Source organism: Lipotes vexillifer, unplaced genomic scaffold (assembly GCF_000442215.2).
Source record: "Lipotes vexillifer unplaced genomic scaffold, Lipotes_vexillifer_v1.1 scaffold214, whole genome shotgun sequence".
NCBI classification, from domain to species: Eukaryota; Metazoa; Chordata; class Mammalia; order Artiodactyla; family Lipotidae; genus Lipotes; species Lipotes vexillifer.
In genome coordinates, this window is record NW_006788863.1 from 1,631,124 (window position 1) to 1,652,483 (window position 21,360).

The 21,360-nt window shown below is 36.3% G+C and overlaps 1 protein-coding gene across 4 annotated transcripts in view; it reads left to right on the forward strand.

The window, feature by feature from the left end:
* GRIA2 (glutamate ionotropic receptor AMPA type subunit 2) overlaps positions 1 to 21,360 on the forward strand; it is a 173,307-nt gene that overhangs the window by 89,527 nt on the left and 62,420 nt on the right. For all 4 annotated transcript variants that reach the window (XM_007461877.1, XM_007461875.1, XM_007461876.1 and 1 more), the window contains exons 4-6: positions 6,011 to 6,207; positions 16,589 to 16,642; positions 21,066 to 21,227. In XM_007461877.1, coding sequence (XP_007461939.1) covers positions 6,011 to 6,207; positions 16,589 to 16,642; positions 21,066 to 21,227 — 413 coding nt within the window. The remainder of the gene's footprint in view (positions 1 to 6,010; positions 6,208 to 16,588; positions 16,643 to 21,065; positions 21,228 to 21,360) is intronic.

Genomic DNA, 21,360 nt, shown 5'->3' on the forward strand with positions numbered 1-21,360 from the left:
AGGTCCTTGACCGTAAGGATTTGTTTTTAATAATCTTTAATTTTCTGAGAGTCTAGATCAGGTAAACATACTGTTAAATTTTAATTTCTAAATATATGAATTGATGTTCTTTTGAATAGCCCAAGCATGAGAATGGCTGTCCAACATTCTGCACTGAATATAAGCTAGATGAAAAGGACACAGTTTTTCTATGCTGCTTCTTTGCACTGCTTTTAACTAGGACTGCCAGTGAAACCTTTCCAGATTGCACCTATCCATCCAAAGGCCGAGCAGCAAGTTCAGGAGACTACATCCCAGTTGTAGACAAAGGAAGACATGGATGCATCCTGATCTTTGTATAGGCTTTTGACTATTTCAAGTTTTCCGGTGAGAGGATTGCTGAAACTGTTCACTTGGTGCCATGTGACCCTTTAGGAATGCTGGTGTCTTCTCTTTATCCAAGTCGTGTGGCAGCAGCCTGGCACTCCTCAATGGATAACCCAACACCCTTCCTAAAAGTTCCAGAGAGAGGAGGTAGATGGCAGGGAGAGTAGGTAGATGGATCTTCAATGCATTGGAGATATAGATTCATGGGGTTGCCTATGTTAATGCATTCAGTATAGGTTTGTCTTTGGATACATATGTACTACATTTGAACCAGGACTTAATCAAAATGTGGTTTTTATTTATTGGGTCAATGTTAATAAGGTAAGGTCATACATTTCTCTAGACAGTTGGTAAAATCAGAACTAATGCTTTTATAACTTGGTTTTAATTTTGGACCACACTATTTGTCCCCTGAAGGAAAGGCACATTGATTCCAGTTCCAAAAAAGGCACCATGCCTAGAATAAAAATGCTTCCAGATTATAAATTGCTTTTATGATGTTCCTGAGAAAGTCAATGAGGGAAATATATGTTAATCTAATCTGGCCTAGATTAAATATATGTTAATCTAATCATGCCGCTGTGATTTAGTGATCATAAAATATTAATTTCTGTGCCTGAAAGATGAATAAGGGCTGTGAATTTTAAATGGAACAAAAAATATTTTCAAGAAGAAAGACATGGTCTGAATGAAATATACCTATATGCAGTAGTCAATTTTAATTCCACCTATTAATGTGCAAACTAAGGCATTTAGACTTCACCTGTTTCAGGGCTGAAGGTTTTCTGTAATTTTTTCACAGGCTTAGGAGCAGTAGCTTAAGACGCGACTGTGAACTACTGATGGTTCTTGGAGAGAGTTTTAGGGAGAGTGTCCTCTTATAAACAGGGTGTACAGCTGTAACTAGTCCAGCAACAATTAGGCACTCGAAGAAGTAATGTAATACAGAAGTAAGTAGCAGTACTTCAGCTATTCTTTATTTTATCTAGAAGCCTGAGCATTTAATTTTATACTCCTGTCATATTCTTGAGGATTTTTTTTTTTTTTCTTTTGCGGTACGCGGGCCTCTCACTGTTGTGGCCTCTCCCGTTGCGGAGCACAGGCTCCGGACGCGCAGGCTCAGCGCCCATGGCTCATGGTCCCAGCAGCTCCGCGGCATGTGGGATCCTCCCGGACCGGGGCACGAACCCGTGTCCCCTGCATCGGCAGGCGGACTCTCAACTGCTGCGCCACCAGGGAAGCCCTTCTTGAGGTTTTTCAGAACATATTTTAAACATATTTCTTAGGAAGAGCAGTTAATTTTCCAAATTTTTTTTCTATTTGTAGATGAACAACAGTATATCTCAAGTTCTCTTTGTCATAAGCAATAAAATAATAAGAAATTAAACCAGGATTTAAATGTCCTGATTTAGTGGTACAGATATTAGAGTTGAATAACCAGCTACTAATGTTTTTAAACAAACCGATACTTATATAGAATTCCCAGTGTCCCTACAAGTTTATATTCTGAATTAAGGGATGAGTGTATTTATAAAGATACTTCTAGGCTAGTGTGTGTGGAAGGGGAAGAGGTAATACTTTCTCTCCTAATTGGAATATGTTACCAAGAGGCTAAGAGCATCAGTTTGTGTTGTGTATGAATAATTTAATTTCACCCTAATATTTTTGATGTGCATTTTCAGTGAGTTTTTAAAATTTTAAAATGATCTATTAATTTTAAACTAACCAGACATAATACAAAACTCTTAGTTGTAGGAAAGGGGCAGATCAAGTTGAGAAAGTATTTGAGAGAGTCAGTTGCTACTACTAAAAAATAAAAACAAATCTGAGAATATTGATTAATAAGCATGGGACAGCAGTCTCTTCAAAATGTGAGGCAGATCATGCCATGGTTTGTGAATTATTTCTGGCTGTCCTTAGGAGATAACTGAATAATATTCAGTGTCTTCTGATGAAACTAAATTCATCGTCTGATTACGTACCACTTGGGCAGTTTAGCATCTTAATAAATGGATGTATTTTTTTTAGGTTTCATAGGTTACAAAATATTAATTCTAAGAGTTTTAATAACAGAATCCACACCAGTTGTGAGTTATTTTTTGATACATAAAATGGATGAGTTTGAATCAGCTATTTCTTTAAATGCATTTTTATTGATTTTATATATATATCCTCTCCATATTTTGGACAAGGTGAACTGCCAATAAATGTTAAGTTTAGAAATATCACTTGAGATTCATTTACACATTGGCATTTATATTTAAAATTTCTTGTTATATATGTTAAAGGATAGGACAGAATATCAAGAACATCACCACTTGAAACTTTAACTTAGTATGTGGTTAAGTTCATAATTAAATGAAAGCAACATGAAATAATTTATTACCTAGAAGAAAGGAAGCTTACGTATAAGTGCTGTATGGTAATATGTAGTATGTAGAACACCACCCACGGATGTGTTGTTTTAAAGAGGTGACAAGGAAGAGTCACATCATGACTGGAATGTGGAAAAGTAGGACCTTGACAGTGGAAAAGGTTTAGAAAATTAGCTTTTTTTCCTACTTGGAAAAAAAACTGAATAAACTTGATAAGTGTTTTCAAGCACATTGATAGCTGTTGAGTTGATCATGATGGTCAACTTTGGTTCTGTCTTCACTGATGATGAAAAACAGGAAAAGGATTTGAAATGCATCCTGGAAGGGTTTAATTTACTTACAGTGAACGGAAATCATAGGTGATCTGTGACGTTTTTAAAAGAAGTTTTATCATTAATAGATTTTTTACAATGGCATGTGGTCTCTGTTTAAGTTATCCCTTGAGTAATTCTTGAGTACCCCGTATTTTTTGTTACAAGACTGGGTGTAATTTTTTGTTACAAAACTAATTTTGTTGTTTTGCCCAAAAAAACCCCACAAAATTCATTTCAAGTTTAATTTATCTTTCGACTTTTCAATTTGAAATAAAAATAAATTATTTTCAATTTTCATTATGAAATATTTAAAATAACAACATGGACAGAATAATGTGAACACCTGCAAGGACACTTAAGCCAGCTTTATTAGTGATGGGTAAGAGGAAACTTGCTTTATCTCTATCCTGCTCCTGACAATTATTTATTTATTTATTTATTTATTTATTTAAATTTATTTATTTTATTTTTGGCTGTGTTGGGTCTTCGTTTCTGTGCGAGGGCTTTCTCTAGTTGCTGCAAGCGGGGGCCACTCTTCATCGTGGTGCGCAGGCCTCTCACTATCGCGGCCTCTCTTGTTGCGGAGCACAGGCTCCAGACGCGCAGGCTCAGTAGTTGTGGCGCACGGGCCTAGTTGCTCTGCGGCATGTGGGATCCTCCCAGACCAGGGCTCGAACCCGTGTCCCCTGTATTGGCAGGCAGATTCTCAACCACTGTGCCACCAGGGAAGCCCCTGACAATTATTTTGAAGCAAATACCTGACATCCTGTTATTTCAGCTGTAAATATTTCAGTTTATATTTTGAAAGGACAATTCTCTTGGTTTAAATATAACTACAATATCATTATCATATATAGACAAGTTAACAGTAATTCATTACTAGCATCATCTATTTTTTTTTTTTCACAGTTTGTTTGAATCAGGATAAAAGTGAGGTCCACATATCCAGTTGGTTAACATATCTCTTTAATGTAGAGTTTCCCACAGTCTGGACTTTGATTAACATATTACTCTGTGCCATATATTCGTTATAAAAGGGTAACTAGATCTAGATGCTTGCTGAGATTCATGTTCACTTCTTGGCATGAATATTTCATAGGTGGTGTTGAGTATCCCCATTTGAAGGCACATAACTTCTACGCATCTCTCTTTTTGTTTTGTTAGCAGCAGTTAACGATTCTTGCCTTGATTCATTAATTCACAAGGTGTTACAAGATTGGTTGTAATTCTGAATCTATATTTGTTCATCATTTATTAGCTGGAGTTTTTCCAATAAAACCGAAAAAACGCAAAAACGTCCCTTAACTGTTACCCTGAGTAGAGTTCATATAGGAAAGGCGGGAAAATGCTTGTTTCTTTACCTTTATTTACCAGTTTTCAAAATAATAACTTGACTCCTTAGCATCCATCAAAGGCAATCAAATATTTTCCTTAAATGTCATTACTAATCTATGGATTAGAAAATGTATGTATTTAAGTCATTTGCAGTTATTATTTTTATTGCTATTCCAACTGCGTCATCTCTGTTTAAAATGATTCTTATCAAATTTGCTCCGGGGTCTTTTGACAAGGGGCTGATAGTTTTGGAGAGCTTCCTGCTTTGGGCGGGGGGGTCACAAGGTGTTCTAGGCTCATCTTATATACCCTTGGCAATATGGAATCAATGAGAATTTTAATGATATTTTCCAGGTTCAGGTAATTTTCAACAACATTTAGAATACACATATTTTTTGCTGTGGTAAATAGATTTCGATAAAGTTTAGTACACGAATAAAGCTTCTAGAGTCATGTGTTCACATTAGGGAACCCCCAGATTTTATGGGTTAAAAAGGGTCCAATATTCTTGTCTTTCTGGAATAAAGAAGATGATGTGATGAGTCCTGAATTCTTTGTGGGGCCTTAATTTTTGTTGTTCATTAAGCTATTCATAGAAATGATGAATTTGGGTTGGCTGTGAAGAGTTGAAGTGACATGGAAGACAAGTCTATATACTAGTTTTCCAAGTGCTAAACTGCAGCATTAACTTTAGGAAAGATGTTCCCAAGTTGTTTTCCCTCCCAATCCTACGTATGAGGCAATGTGTGACCAATTAAAAACAAAAATACAATTTTCGATATGACCTAAGTCACATGATGCTATAAGCAAAGTTACTAATGACGAGTAAAGTGGTCTCACATTTGGGAAGTTAAGTAAATGTAACCAATCTGTGCTAGAAAACTAACTGCTACCATGTGGTTAATAGGTGAACATTTAATTTCTACAGGATTAGTCCCAGTAACAAAAATGATATAACAGAGGCTGAGGAAAAAAAAAAACAAAAAAAACTGCCGACCAGAAAATGATAGGAGGAAATCGAGCAGCTTCAGAGATGACTGGTTTTTAGACTCGCATAGACCCACCTAGATTCATCTCACTGAAAATAGACTCACTGTCTTCAGGATAATAATGTGAAATGATAGCCTGTCGTATATAAAGAAATATTTTTTTCTATTCTGTACAAGAAAGAATGGATGTCCTTTGATTTCATTAAAACCAGAGGTAGGGAATTTCCTGGCGGTCCAGTTGTTAGGACTGGGCGTTTTCACTGCGGAGGGCACGGGGTCAATTCCTGGTTGGGGAACTAACATCCCTCAAGCTGCACAGTGTGGCCAAACAAACAAAACCCCCCAAACCCCAGAGGTATTAAAACATCACACTTTGGTAATGTCCAAAAGAAAACAGCTGAGAAGCCCGAATGAAGGGGGTACAGTTTTCCCAGGTAGAGGAAAGACTTCTCGATGCGAAGTGGCAACGAGTGGGTGTTGCTAAGGATCATAGCTGTAGCTTTTTAGAGGCGTCAGCATCCCTTCGTTGCAGAAAAGTAGCAGCCTTCCAGATGCGTTGTCGGTTTCGCAGCACGCTTCTCCGTTAAGTCGAGCCTTGCCATCAGGTCCCCCTGTTTCTCTGCTTTCCTAGGCTTGTCCACCCTGCAGGCGGTGCTGGATTCCGCTGCCGAAAAGAAGTGGCAAGTGACTGCTATCAACGTGGGGAACATCAACAATGACAAGAAAGATGAGACCTACCGCTCGCTCTTCCAGGATCTGGAGCTAAAGAAGGAGCGGCGGGTCATCCTAGACTGTGAGCGGGACAAAGTCAACGACATCGTGGACCAGGTGGGCTCCTGCCAGTTTCCTAGGGCGCCCAGTCGAGCCGCGTGCGTGCAGCCTCGGCGTTTGCAGGGAGCGTTTCGGGGCGGTGCTTGAGCAGCAGGTTGTTTCCCCAGGGCCCGTGGAGGACCCGGCAAGGATCAGCGGTGACCTTCTTCCTGGCTTCACGTAGCAAGAGCAGGGCGTCTCCAGTAGTGCTGGCACGTCACACGAACCATTACCTGTGTGCAATATACAGGTCCTGATCGTGTGGTCCATCGTGTTGTCCTAAATTTTGATATTTTGAAGTGGAAATTTAAAATTCAGTTCTTTTGAGCTGTTAAGAGGGAAAGAAACGGGCAGGCATGAAGTGAAAATAAGTCTGGGTCCTAAGGGAAAAGTGAGTAATTCATGGATTCTTTGGCAAGACGTGGAGTACTGCAAACATTAGGATGTAGTGTGGTGTGCTAAACCTGGATTGTTGTCTGAGTGGATTTCGGTCTTCAGAAAAAGCATGTATTGATTTTTCCAAGAAGTAATTTTTTTCCTCCTAAGTAGGTAGGTTTGGTGTTACTGTGAAACTATTAATCTATGAAAATAAAATATGTAGGAGTGATATATGCAGTCCTTGCTGCTTGAAGAGTAAACTAGGTGTATTAATTTGCATTATTTTAAAGAATAATATGATACCAGAGATAGCTGTGCTCACCACATCACCTTGCTTCCTTTTAAGATCTTTCAGGATGGGACGGCCATGCAGTGATTTCCACACGATAGAAATAAAATCCACTATGTTATGCAGGTAGGGTAGGTGACCAGAGCTGGTGCTAAAAAGCATCAGGATTTACCGCCTAAGGTCTCCCCCACTGGTTTCTGCTTCTTTTCCAGCTGAAAATGTACGTTTATAATATTTTCCTTGGAATAATTATATATATATATATGTTATACGTTTATGTGTGTCACTTACATACACAAATGTATGTACATAAAATTATTCCTTGGAATAATACAGGATTGGAGGAAAAATACACAATTAAGTATGCATATCTTGGCCCTTCTTAGGCTTTGAGGAGAAAATTAGATTCACTAATCTGTAAAACAAAGCATTTTGCAAACATAAACCTTGATGAACCCTTAATTGTTATAGAATAATACAGGGCCTAAGATATACAAAATGGATCTCTCATGAAATATTGAATAACTGAATAAAACTAGCTTGTTATGACAACAAACTAAATGTTTTATGTCAGAGAGGTCAACATTTCAGTAGAGCAGTCTTGCTTCTTGTCTCCGGAGAGGAAGCTGGGATTGTTTTTAACCCTAAGGCCTCTTGTTCAAATGTGAACCTAACAACTCATTTGAATTTCAGAGGAGATTCTCATTAAAACTGAATTTTGATAATAGTTGTTAGTCTTGGTTTTAAAAATTTAGGTATTCATGACTCATCATAATACAAGTTGCTGAAAGCCTATATGAAAATAATTATTTCCAAAACTGGAAGAGAGAAACTACAAAAGAAACTGGGAATATATGGAATGGAATTTTTTTTAATCTTTTTTTTTTTAACTTTTTATTTTATATTGAAGTATAGTTGATTAAAATGTTGTGATAGTTTCAGGTGTACAGCAAAGTGATTCAGTTATACATATACACGTATCTATTCTTTTTCAAATAATTTTCCCATTTAGGTTGTTACATAACACTGAGCAGAGTTCCCTGTACTATACAGTAGGTCTTTGTTGGTTATCCATTTTATTTTTTTAATAGATCTTTAATGGAGTATAATTGCTTCACAGTACTGTGTTAGTTTCTGTTGTACAACAAAGCGAATCAGCCATATGCATACACATGTCCCCATATCCCCTCTCTCTTGCATCACCCTTCCACCCTCCCTATCCCACCCCTCTAGGTGCTCACAAAGCACTGAGCTGATCTCCCTGTGCTATGCGGCTGCTTCCCACTAGCTAAATATTTTACATTCGGGCGTATATGTCGATGCTACTCTTATTTTGCCCTCCCACCCCATGTCATCAAGTCCATTCTCTATGTCTACCTCTTTATATCTGCCCTGCAACTAGGTTCATCAGTACCTTTTTTTTTTTTTTTTTTAGATTCCATATATATGTGTTAGCATATGGTATTTGTTTTTCTCTTTCTGACTTAACTTCACTCTGTATGACAGACTCTAGGTCCATCCACCTCACTACAAATAATTCAGTTTCTTTTCTTTTCATGGCTGAGTAATATTACATTGTATATGTGTGCCACATCTTCTTTATCCATTCATCTGTCGATGGACACTTAGGCTGCTTCCGTGTCCTGGCAATTGTAAACAGTGCTGCAATGAACATTGTGGTACATGACTCTTTCTGAATTATGGGTTTCTCAGCGTATATGCCCAGTAGTGGGATTGCTGGGTCATATGGTAGTTCTATTTTTAGTTTTTTAAGGAATTTCCATACTGTTCTCCATAGTGGCTGTATCAATTTACATTCCCACCAATAGTGCAGGAGGGTTCCCTTTTCTCCACACCCTCCCCAGCATTTATTATTTGTAAATTTTTTGATAATGGCCATTCTCACTGGCGTGAGGTGATACCTCATTGTAGTTTTGGTTTGCAGTTCTCTAATCATTAGTGATGTTGGGCATCTTTTCATGTGCGTCTTGGCCATCTATATGTCTTCCTTAGTGAAATGTCTATTTACGTCTTCCACCCATTTTTTAACTGGATTACTTGTTTTTTTTATATTGAGCTCCATGAGTTGTTTGTATATTTTGGAGAATAACCCTTTGTCTGTTGTTTCATTTGCAAATATTTTGTCCCATTCTGAGGGGTGTCTTTTTGTCTTGTTTATGGTTTCCTTTGCTCTGAAAAAGCTTTTAAGTTTAATTAAGTCCCATTTGTTTATTTTTGTTTTTATTTCCATTACTCTAGGAGGTGGGTCAAAAAAGATCTTGCTGTGGTTTATGTCAAAGAGTGTTCTTCCTATGTTTTCCTCTAAGAGTTTTATAGTGTCTGGTCTTACATTTAATTCTTTAATCCATTTGGAGTTTATTTTTGTGTATAGTGTTAGGGAGTGTTCTAATTTCAATCTTTTACATGTAACTGTCCAGTTTTCCTAGCACCACTTATTGAAGAGGCTGTCTTTTCTCCATTGTATGTTCTTGTCTCCTTTGTCATAAATTAGGTGACCATATGTGCTTGGGTTTAATCTCTGGGCTTTCTACCCTGTTCCATTGATCTATATTTCGGTTTTTGTGCCAGTACCATACTGTCTTGATTACTGTAGCTTTGTGGTGTAGTCTGAAGTCAGGGAACCTGATTCCTCCAGCTCTGTTTTTCTTTCTCAAGATTGGTTTGGCTAATCAGGGTCTTTTGTGTTTCCATAAGAATTGTAAAATTTTTTGTTCTAATTCTGTGAGAATGCCATTGTTAGTTTGATAGGGATGGCATTGAATCTGTAGATTGCTTTGGGTAGTATAGTCATTTTCACAATATTGATTCTTCCAATCCAAGAACATGGAATATCTCTCCATCTGTTTATGTCATCCTTGATTTCTTTCAACAGTGTCTTATACTTTTCTGAGTACAGGTCTTTTTGCCTCCTTCAGCAGGTTTATTCCTAGGTATTTTATTCCTTCTGTTGCAATGGTAAATGGGAGTGTTTCCTTAATTTCTCTTTCAGATTTTTCATCGTTGGTGCATAGGAATGCCAGAGATTTCTGTGCATTGAGTTTGTATCCTGCAACCTTACCAAATTCATTGATTAGTTCTAGTAGTTTTCTGGTGGCATCTTTAGGATTTTCTATGTATAGTATCATGTCATCTGCAAACAGTGACAGTTATACTTCTTCTTTTCCAATTTGTATTATTTTATTTCTTTTTCTTCTCTCATTGCTGTGGCTAGGACTTCCAAAACTATGTTGAATAAGAGTAGTGAGAGTGGACATCCTTGTCTTATTCCTAATCTTAGTGGAAATGCTTTCAGTTTTTCACCATTGAGTATGATGCTTGCTGTGGGTTTGTCATATACGGCCTTTATTATGTTGAGGTAGGTTCCCTGTATGCCCACTTTCTGAAGAGTTTTTATCATAAATGGGTGTTGAATTTTGTGAAAAGCTTTCTCTGCATCTATTGAGGTGATCATATGGTTTTTATCCTTCAATTTGTTAATATGGTGTATCACATTGATTGATTTGTGTATATTGAAGAATCCTTGCATCCCTGGGATAAATCCCACCTGATCATGGTGTATGATCCTTTTCATGTGCTGTTGGATTCTGGTTGCTAGTATTTTGTTCAGGATTTTTGCATCTATGTTCATCAGTGATATTGGTTTATAATTTTCATTTTTTGTGATATCTTTTTCTGGTTTTCGTATCAGGGTAACGGTGGCTTCGTTGAATGAATTTAGGACTGTTTCTCCCTCTGCAATTTTTTGGTAGAGTTTGAGGAGGATTGGTGTTAACTCTTCTGTAAATGTTCGATAGAATTCGCCTCTGAAGCCATCTGGTCGTGGACTTTTGTTTGTTGGAAGATTTTTAATTATGGTTTCAATTATATTACTTGTGACAGGTCTGTTTATATTTTCTAATTCTTCCTGGTTCAATCTTGGAAAATTGTACCTTTCGAAGAATTTGTCCATTTTTTTGTGGCTGTCTATTTTATTGGCATATGGTTGTTTGTAGTAGTCTCTCAGGATCCTTTGTATTTCTGCAGTGCCAGTTGTGATTTCTCCTTTCTCATTTCTAATTCTGTTGATTTGAGTCTTCTCCCTTTTTTTCTTGATGAGTCTGGCTAAGGGTTTATTAATTTTGTTTATCTTCTCAAAGAACCAGCTTTCATCTTTATTATTTCTTTCCTTCTACTGACTTTGGGTTTTCTTTGTTCTTCTTTCTCTAGTTGTTTTAAGTGTAGGTTTAGATTGTTTATTTGAGATTTTTCTTGTTTCTTGAGGTGAGATTGTGTTGCTATAAACTTCTCTATTAGAACTGCTTTTGCTGCATCCCATAAGTTTGGGGTCATGGTGTTTTCATTGTCATTTGTTTCTATGTATGTTTTTAAATTTCTTCAGTGATCTCTTGGTTATTTAGTAGCACACTGGTTAGCCTCCATGTATTTGTGTTTTTTACAGTTTTTCTCCTGTAATTGATTTCCAATCTCATAGCGTTGTGGTCAGAAAAGATGCTTGATACGATTTCAGTTTTCTTAAATTTTCTGAGGCTTGATTTGTGACCCAAGATGTGATCTATCCTGGAGAATGTTCCATGTGAACTTGAGGTAAAAGTGTATTCTGCCACTTTTGAGTGGAATGTTCTATAAATATCAATTAGATCTATCTGGTCTATTGTGTCATTTAACACTTGTGTTTCCTTACTTATTTTCTGTTTGGATGGTCTGTCCGTTGGTGAAAGTGGGGTGTTAAAGTCCCCTACTATTATTGTGTTACTGTCGATTTCTCCTTTCATGGTTGTTAGCATTTACCTTATGTATTGAGGTGCTCCTATGTTGAATGCATAAACATTTATAATTGTTATGTCTTCTTCTTGGATTGTTCCTTTGATCGTTATGTAGTGTCCCTCCTTATCTCTTGTAATAGTCTTTATTTAAGGTCTATTTTATCTGATAGGAGTATTGCTACTCCAGCTTTCTTTTGATTTTGATTTGCATGAAATATCTTTTTCCATCCCTTCACTTTCAGTCTGTATGTGTCCTTAGGTCTGAAGAGGGTCTCTTGTAGACAGCACATATATGGGTCTTGTTTTTGTATCCATTCAGCCAGTTTGTGTCTTTTGGTTGGAGTGTTTAACCCATTTACATTCAAGGTTATTATCGGCATGTATGTTCCTATTACCATTCTCTTAACTGTTTTGGGTTTGTTTTTGTGGGTCTTTTTCTTCGCTTGTGTTTCCCACTAAGAGAAGTTTCTTTAGCATTTGTTGTAAAGCTGGTTTGGTGGTGCTGAATTCTCTTAGCTTTTGCTTGTCTGAAAAGCTTTTGACTTCTCCATTAAATCTGAATGGGATCCTTGATGGGTAGAGTAATCTTGGTTTTAGATTTTTCTCTTTTGTCACTTTATATCCTGCCACTCCCTTCCGACCTGCAGAGTTTCCACTGAAAAATCAGCTGATAACCTTATGGGGATTCCTTTGTATGTTATTTTTGTTTTGCCCTTGCTACTTTTAATATTTTTTCTTTGAATTTAATTTTTGTTAGTTTGATTAATGTGTTTTGGTGTGTTTTTCCTAGGGTTTATCCTGTATGGGACTCTCTGTGCTTCCTGGACTTGGGTGACTATTTCCTTAACCATGTTAGGGAAGTTTCCAAATATAATCTCTTCAAATATTTTCTCAGACCGTTTCTTTTTCTCTTCTTCTTCTGGGACCCCTATAATTCGAATGTTGGTGCATTTAGTGTTGTCTCAGAGGTGTCTGAGATTTTCAATTCTTTTCATTCTTTTTTCTACATTTTTCTCATCAGTTATTTCCACCATTTTGTCTTCCAGCTCACTTATTCGTTCTTCTGCCTCAGTTATTCTGTTATTGATTTATTCTAGTGTATTCTTCAGTTACTGCATTCTTCATCTCTGTTTGTTTGTTTTATAACAATGTGTACATGTCAATCCCAATCTCCCTAACTATCCCTTTCCCCTTGGTAACCATAAATTCGTTCTGTAAGTCTGTGAGTCTGTTTCTGTTTTGGAAGTTCACTTGTATCATTTCTGTTTAGACTCCACTTATAAGGGATATCATACCATATTTCTGTTTCTCTATCTGACTTACTTTGCTCAGTATGACAATCTCTAGGTCTGTCCATGTTGCTACAAATGGCATTATTTCATTCTTTTTTAATGGCTGAGTAATATTCCATTGTATATATGTGCCACATCTTCTTTACCCATTCCTCTAGTCAATGGACATTTAGGTTGTTTCCATGTCTTGGCTATTGTAAACAGCGCTGCAATGAACATTGGGGTGCATGTATCCTTTTGGACCATGATTTTCTCCTGATATCTAACCAGGAGTGGGATTGCAGGATCATATGGTAGCTCTATTTTTAGTTTTTTAAGGAACCTCCATACTGTTCTCCATAGTGGCTGCACCAACTTATATTCCCACCAACAGTGTAGGAGGGTTCCCTTTTCTCCACACCCTCTCCAGCATTTATTGTCTGTGGATTTTTTGATGATGGCCATTCTGATCGGTGTGAGGTGATAATCTCATTGTAGTTTTGATTTGCATTTCTCTGCTAATTAGCAATGGTGAACATCTTTTCAAGTGCCTCATGGCCATCTGTATGTCTTCTTTGGAGAAATGTCTATTTAGGTCTTCTGCCCGTTTTTTGATTGGGTTGCTTGTTTTGATGATATTAAGCTGCATGAATGGAATGGAATATTTTAAAAATTTATTTTATTGAAGCATAGTTGATTTACAATGTTGTGTTAATTTCTACTGTACTGCAAAGTGACTCAGATAGATAGATATATATACAGACACACATATATACATTCTTTTTCATATTCTTTTCCATTATGATTTATCACAGGGTACTGAATATAGTTCCCTATGGTATACAGTAGGACCTTGTTGTTTATCCATTCTTTATACAATAGTTTGCATCTGCTAATCCCAAACTCTCAATCCTTCCCTCCCCTACCCCTTCTCCCCCTTGGTAACCACAAGTCTGTTCTCTATGTCTATGAGTCTGTTTCTGTTTCATAGATACGTTCATTTGTGTCATATTTTAGATTCCATGTATAAGTGATATTATATGATATTTGTCTTTCTCTGTCTGACTTTGTATGATAATCTCTAGGTCCATCCATGTTGCTTCAAATGGCATTATTTCATGGAATGAAATTTTTTGTAGCAAATATGTGATTGTGATTAAATAAGTGTCCATATGGACATCCATTCAAAATGTACACAGTATTTTGCACATATATTTTACTTGAACGTGTTGTGTGAGTGTGTGGATTTATTGAGGACATTGTGTGTATCTGGAATGAGGGATGCAAAGAAAGGTAAGGGTCTTGACTTTACCATCTGAATTCATTGTTTAAAGGGGAAAGAAAATGTACACACATAATAAACACTGCAGTATTACAAGTTGTAATGCAGTGTGGTCTAAGAGCATGCAGGAGGAAACCTGTCTTAACAGGGGTGGGAAGATGTATGAATGGGTCACACATGGGTACCACTTGGCTGGCTGGCTTGGATTCCTCCAGTTGTTTGTTCAGTGAATTTCCCCGAGTGTCTAATGTTTACCAGACAGGCACTGCAGGAGATCCAAGATGTAGTGTTAAACAGAACAGGCATGCCCATCAAGGTGAATAGCCATGATGTTTCATAGTTACATTAATATGCAATTATAGTCATGGTACATACTATGAATGAACAGAACAGGATGTTATGAGAAAAAAAATTGCAGAAAAAAATAATTTCGATTGGGATATCATGGGAGGCCTTCAAGGAATAGAGTTTACCAGGCAGAAAGTGGGGTTGAGGTACATTTCAAGAAAAGGAAACACTATTGACTTACTCACTCTGTCAAGAGAATGGAGATGAGATGAAACTTTATATTCATAATTGCTTAAAGTTAGAAATACAATTAAACACTGTTAGTCTATGAGTATTTTATCATTCAGTAGAACTTTAGAGACACTTATTTCTAGTTGTGATTAGGTGGGGAAAGGACTCAGACGTCAAAAACACTTAGAAATTAACATAAATCTACTACTGTTAATGCAATACTAATGGCTCCATAAAGCAAAGATATGATGGTATGGCTGATGCTAATTCTTAGAGAGAAGTAAGGCTGGACCACTTTTCATATTTTCTCCTTTTTCTCAATGAACAGTAAACTCAACTACTTCTGCTTCTGGTAGCACCATGAATACTATGTTTTTTCTTAATTCCCAGAAGGAAAACATGCACGATTATGAAAGTAGAATGACCAATAAGCACAATCAACAGATGCCAGTAGGAAATATGAGGGGCATGAGCGTCTCAGTTCAGCTGATGCTAATTAATGTATTTTTCATTCAGGAGGACATCTTTCTTCAAAATCCTCCCTTCAACACAGAGTATTCATTTTCTTGGAAAAGGCAATTTAGTTGTGTTACAAAAAAAGAAGTTAAAAAATAAGATAAGCCTAACTCCCTTCCAAATTTGTGACCATGTACATATGGTGGAATCCTTCTAGGATCTGGCCCTCCCCTTGCTCTTTGACTAAGTGTGTTGCTTTGGAGCATCTGACTTTGCCTGGGATGAAGGAGGGAAGTCTTCTAGGAGGTAACACTGGGCTGAGATTCACTGTGCCTTAAGAGGCAAAGGGTATGGTGTGGAGGGAACTTTCCAAGCAGAGGAAACAGGATCTATGAGAAAGCCCTGAGGTGATGGAAAGAAGCTCTTTTTGCACAAAGAAACAAAAAGAGGGCCATGTGGCTCTAGTATGGAGAGTGAGAAGGTGGGCCTGAACTTCACAGTATGTGAAGGATTTCATACATTATGCTAATAAAAGCAATGGGAAGCCACCCAAACAGTTCAGTAAGGGAGGGGATCTAACCTTTTCAATTTTTAATAACATTTAATGCTTTCCGTTAGTGTGACTATTTTCTTAAAAATAGAAATTACATTTGAGTATCTCAGTACCAGGACTACAGCGTGGCCATTTTACCTACTTCTCTTTATAAGTGATATAGATCAGTGAAGAGTCCAGTTGATGCAATAATGTCCAAAACTGTTGTGAGCATTACCAAATGACTACTTGTTCCATGATTTTTGACTTAGATTTGTGGAGAAAAATTAGCTTCTCTGATATTTTGCTTCCTTAAACCAGAAATAACAATGTTCATTTGAACTAGACTATAAGTATTTCAAGATTCTTAAGATTGGAATTTTATTTTATAGAGCTATATAACAATTCTGTTATATGCTTATTAATATTCTTTTAAAACCCGTGTACTGCTATAAACTCTGTGTTTATCTTTGAATGTAGATTGTGAATATAAAATCTCAGATGTTGGGTTCAGCTGTCTATGTTTCACTGAAAAGAAAAAAAATAGCTTTTGTAGGAATAAAATTATGACTTATTATGGATTCAATACGTTTTTGATTTCACATTTTTTAAAATATTGAAACCTTATTTTCACTATTAAAGAAACCAAGGTAATCACTTTTGTTTAGTTATTGACTTCTTGAAAAATAATATTTATAAAGCACTGAAATGTATGGTTACTTTTTTCTGAGAGAAATATTATCTGAATTTGATAATTATATTTTATCAAATATGACTCATTGTAGACTATCAAGAAACACAGTAGATAAAATTTATTTTCTGAATCAGGTCATAACATAAGTAATTTGACATTTACATTACTTACATTTGTTTCTTTATCTTTGTTAGGTTATTACCATTGGAAAACATGTTAAAGGGTACCATTACATCATTGCAAATCTGGTAGGTGAATTAATGATATTTATGATTTTAATAGAGATGCCTGTTAATTCAAAAAAAAATTTATGGCCAGCACTTATCAGTGGTATTTTTAAAAACGTTTCGATTATATCAATCAATTAGAAGTGACAGTATTTTTCTGAATTTGTTACACTTTAGATTTACTTTCCATTTCATATTTTCTAATCAATTTCCTATTGTTATAAATGACGTGAGAAATGATACAACAGTATTTGACAAGCTTATACTTTGTGTTAAAGGTGTATTTTAACTAAGGGAGAATTTTCAAAAAGATATCAAATTTAAGTGTCCAAATTTCCCCTTGTTTCTCACTGTCACTGTAATTTATAAACTTTACCCTTTGCCCATTTCTTTAAAGTTCTTAGTATCTATAATATTTGAAATGCACATTTGTGAGAATATGTCTTGGTGCAAAATAAAGCCTGGAAGTACCCAGAATATTTATATATTGTGTATTACTTATGTCTGATTTCCTACTTACTATATAAGCAACACAATGAAAATTGAATAACTGTAGCTGATCACTTTTTCATTGAGATTCCCCTCAAATTAAGATTATACTGAAACATTCCCGTGATTAATTGTATCTCCCTTCTTAAGTATGATCAAAGTCAATTTAGAACTACCACTAGAAATTTCTTTTTTCAAAATAGTTTTTAGATCGGCATTAACGTGAGCTTGAGGCTCCCCTGCTGCAAAGGTTTACGTTCTTTCAACAAGTATGATTCTGTGCAATTGAGGGCCCCGTTTCCCCAGCCTCAGAAAAAAAAGGTGATTAAAAGAGTGACAAAAGCAGAGAATGAGAGTGTATTCTCAGTAGCATTATAGGACTGTGAAAAATTTCCTATTTATACAGATGAGGATTTATGATGTTGCTTGTGGAATGTTAGATTGTTATGTCACAAGACATTATTTCCAGTAGTCATGGAGAGATTTAAAAAACCCACAACCTTACAAGTGATAAATATTGTTTTCACTAGAAAGTGGCACCAGTGATAAAGAATATTCAATCTCAAACCTACATATATGGGGAGAAGTTGGTTGTTCAAGATAAAATTTCTGTTTGTCAATGAAATGGCTCATCACTATAATCATTTTTTAGAATTTACCCTTATACTATGGCTTATAGATCCTAAATGAGTCCCGACCAGAGAAGCGAGAGTTAAAATAAGTGAAACTCTGTAATCAGGCTTTCCAGAACCACATTCTGTGCAGGGAACAGCCTGGACAGTCAGTCCCCGTGTGAACTGTGCCATTGATGAACAGCACGGAGCCACACCGAAAGCTGTGATCTTTAAAAATGTCCACATGGAGAAGATTATATTGGGACACTGAGAAATAATGACAGAAGGAGGTTCATCAATTTGAGAGTTGATATTAGATGCTGTGAAAAAGGAAACATGTGTTGACCAACGTAAAAAGGTTCAAAAATAAAAGCAAGTTCTTGCTGCTGTCATGCTGCTATAGGGAGAAATCTACATAACATTTTATCTGAATTCAAGTTGTGTTTTTCCTTCTCTGAATACTTGGTATCCTCGCCATATGGAATTTCTAGTGAATCAGTAAATTCAAAGAATCTGTGGAGTGCTGCAGTTTCTGAGAATCTCTAGGGCACTTGAAAATTTCAGTGACATTTAAAATTGGAGACTGCCATCCAAAGTTGAAGGGCTTTCATCTTCCAAAGTCTTGATTGAGAATGTCCCTTCTTCCATGTCCAGTGGCTAATGGGTGTTAAAGGAAGTGGTTGTAAAAGATAGAAAAATCCTTAGATATTGTTAGTGACTTATTTCTTCAGAAATTGCTGAATGCTTGATTAGGCTCCCCAAACACAGGCTATAGTTCAGTTCCTGATACGTCATTAAAGGGGATAAAGGATGAGGAAGAGGTCATAAGGGATCCAATTCTCATTTCTTCAGCCCTTCAGAATCAGACAAAAAGCCCTGCAATCCGCCCACCTGACTCTGCCTTACAGTGAGGCTCACTCATCAACCAGCCCTGCCCGTGCACATAGAAATTCCAAGAAATGTTTCCTTGGCATCTTCCTCTTAATCAGGCAAGCATTACCAGACATTTGAGAAAAAGGTCTTTGCCATGAGGGATGCAATACAAATAAACAAGCACACAGAAACAAGGCAGGCAGGAATCAGGAGAAAAATGCTTCAAACTGTAAGAATATCTTCAGAGAAATAAGATGAAATATGTTATCCATAAAGAGGAGAAAAGGCTGCTGTTAAAAAAAAAATCAAGGAACAAGAAAGAGCTCTGGGAAGTTAACTTATTTTTCGTAGAGTAACTAGTAAAATTACATGAGTTTGAAGGTAAAGTTGAGAAAATCTTCCAGATTATGTGGCAAAATGACAATACAATAAAAAACAGTGTATGTGGAGAAAACTGAGGACTCAGACGTTTAATCTAGGGGTTGCAATGTCTTATTAATAAACCTCCTAAACAGACATAGTGAAAACAGGGGAAGGAAATTATCAGAGAAACATTCAGAAAAATTTCCGGTACTAAATGACATAAATCTGCCTGTTGAGTACACACAATAACGAAAGACAAAAGGCTTCTTTCGTAAAATATCACCATGAACTTTCAGAGATAAATAGAAGATCTTAAAGTTTATGACAGGTGGGAAGCCGGAAGGAGTATGAAGCAGGTCACAGACGAAAAATAATTAGAAATAATGCTATTGTATTTTTCAGTAGAAACAGTAAGTCAGTAGAACAATGCCTTCAGATTATCAGGGTTTCAACTTAAAATGCTATATACCCAGCCAAAATACCAGTCAAGCGTCAGAGAAAACAAAGGTATTTACAGACATTCAGTGTCTCAAAGAAGGTACCTCCACGTCTCAGGAGACTACTGAGCACTCTAGCTGAAGAAAGGAGTAAAACAGGAGAGAAAAGTGATGGAGGATACAGAGAAGCTACTCAAAAAAGAGGGGAAGGGGAATTTCAGGAGAACAATTGCAGAGCAGATGAAAGAGGAACCATTCAGATTGCAGCATCAAAGTGGAAGGCTCCAGGATGCAGGGGAAAAGATAGATGACTTGATATGTTTCAATATTTTAATTGAAAAAACGTTTACCCATATAAACATGAAAATTTTTACATGAAGCAACTGGAGAAAAAATAAGAAAGAGAAAGCTCTAGTAGTGAAAACAGTGAAGCAATCATTAACATTAGAATAAAATACTATGCAAGAAGGAAAGTGCAATCCAAACACGTTATTTGGCTTTGCTCTGAAAAACAGAATTCTAACTGTGAAAACAGTGAACATTCAAATGGCTGAGGAGATAGATGGTTTGCTTATGAGACTTACATTCTCATCTGGCACAAGTATAAACTGATGAAGAAAATCTAACATGGGTAAGTTAGGAAAGAAGAGCAAAAATGTGTCATGCAGAATTACAGAGGTAAATACACGAAAAACAAAAATTACTGAAATTGATTGTTTTGAAGCAGCTTAACTGAGGCATGTGTGGGTCAGAACAGAAAATCTATGATTCTTGTTATATACATTTTCCTCTATTTGCATTATTTGATAAAGAGAAAAAGCAAAAATGTGAGCCAATAACAGAGTGATTATTGTTCTCCACACAAATAATATTAAACTATATTTTTAATATCAACAACAAAGAAAAGGCTCTCATATTTAGGTCAAAATATTTCCAATTCTTCTGTGTGATAATAAGGAATAAATGTATAAGATGAAAATATTTATAATTTTGACTTTTTAAAATTGTGATTTCATCTTTCAGAGAATGTACTCCCAAACTGAGATAGAATTTATGGCAGCACAAGATTTGAAATCAGTGGAAACACTATATGATAGTTTTAGTAATGACTGAATTCATTCTAACAGTGCAGTAAAAGTGGCTTTTTAAAATTTAATACATTTTATAAAAACTAAGCTTCATGCTTAAAGTGAAAACGCTTAATTGTTCTCAAATAATGACAAAGCATTTGGTACCTTCCCTTCTCATTTAAAAGGTTTTTATATCACCTGAGAGAATGAACAATTTTAATAGAAATAACCATCACACAATGTTGTAGCTCTTGGAGAAGCAACTTAATGTTTAAGTATCTGGTGGTGCTTTGTTGTAAATACAGTAAATAAAGCCCAGTTCTTATCCTTGGAAGATTTCTCAATAATACAGAGAACTTTTATGTAAGTATGACCAATAAACAATCATTGATTAAGGACCCGCTATGACCAGGATGAGGATAGGTACTGGGGAAGAATATTGGCTGTTAAAATACATGAAACATTTACTATAGGCTTTTTATCTCCCTCATGAGTTCTTTAAAATTTGTAAAACCACAATGTCTAGAGCTATTTGCTTAACGTTAAGTTCTATTTGGTTCTTAATAGAAAGCATGACATAAATATGTTCTCTGTCCAGGGATTTACTGACGGAGACCTATTAAAAATTCAGTTTGGAGGTGCAAACGTCTCTGGATTTCAGATAGTAGACTATGATGACTCCATGGTATCTAAGTTTATAGAAAGATGGTCAACACTGGAAGAAAAAGAATACCCTGGAGCACACACGACTACAATTAAGGTACATCTATCAGGATCTATTTCTACCTCCATCACCGTGTCTATCCCCACCTCCACCTCCATCTCCATTTCTACCTCCACCTCCACCATCTTCACCTCCCTCCCCCCTCCCCTCCCCTCCCCTCCCTCCCCTC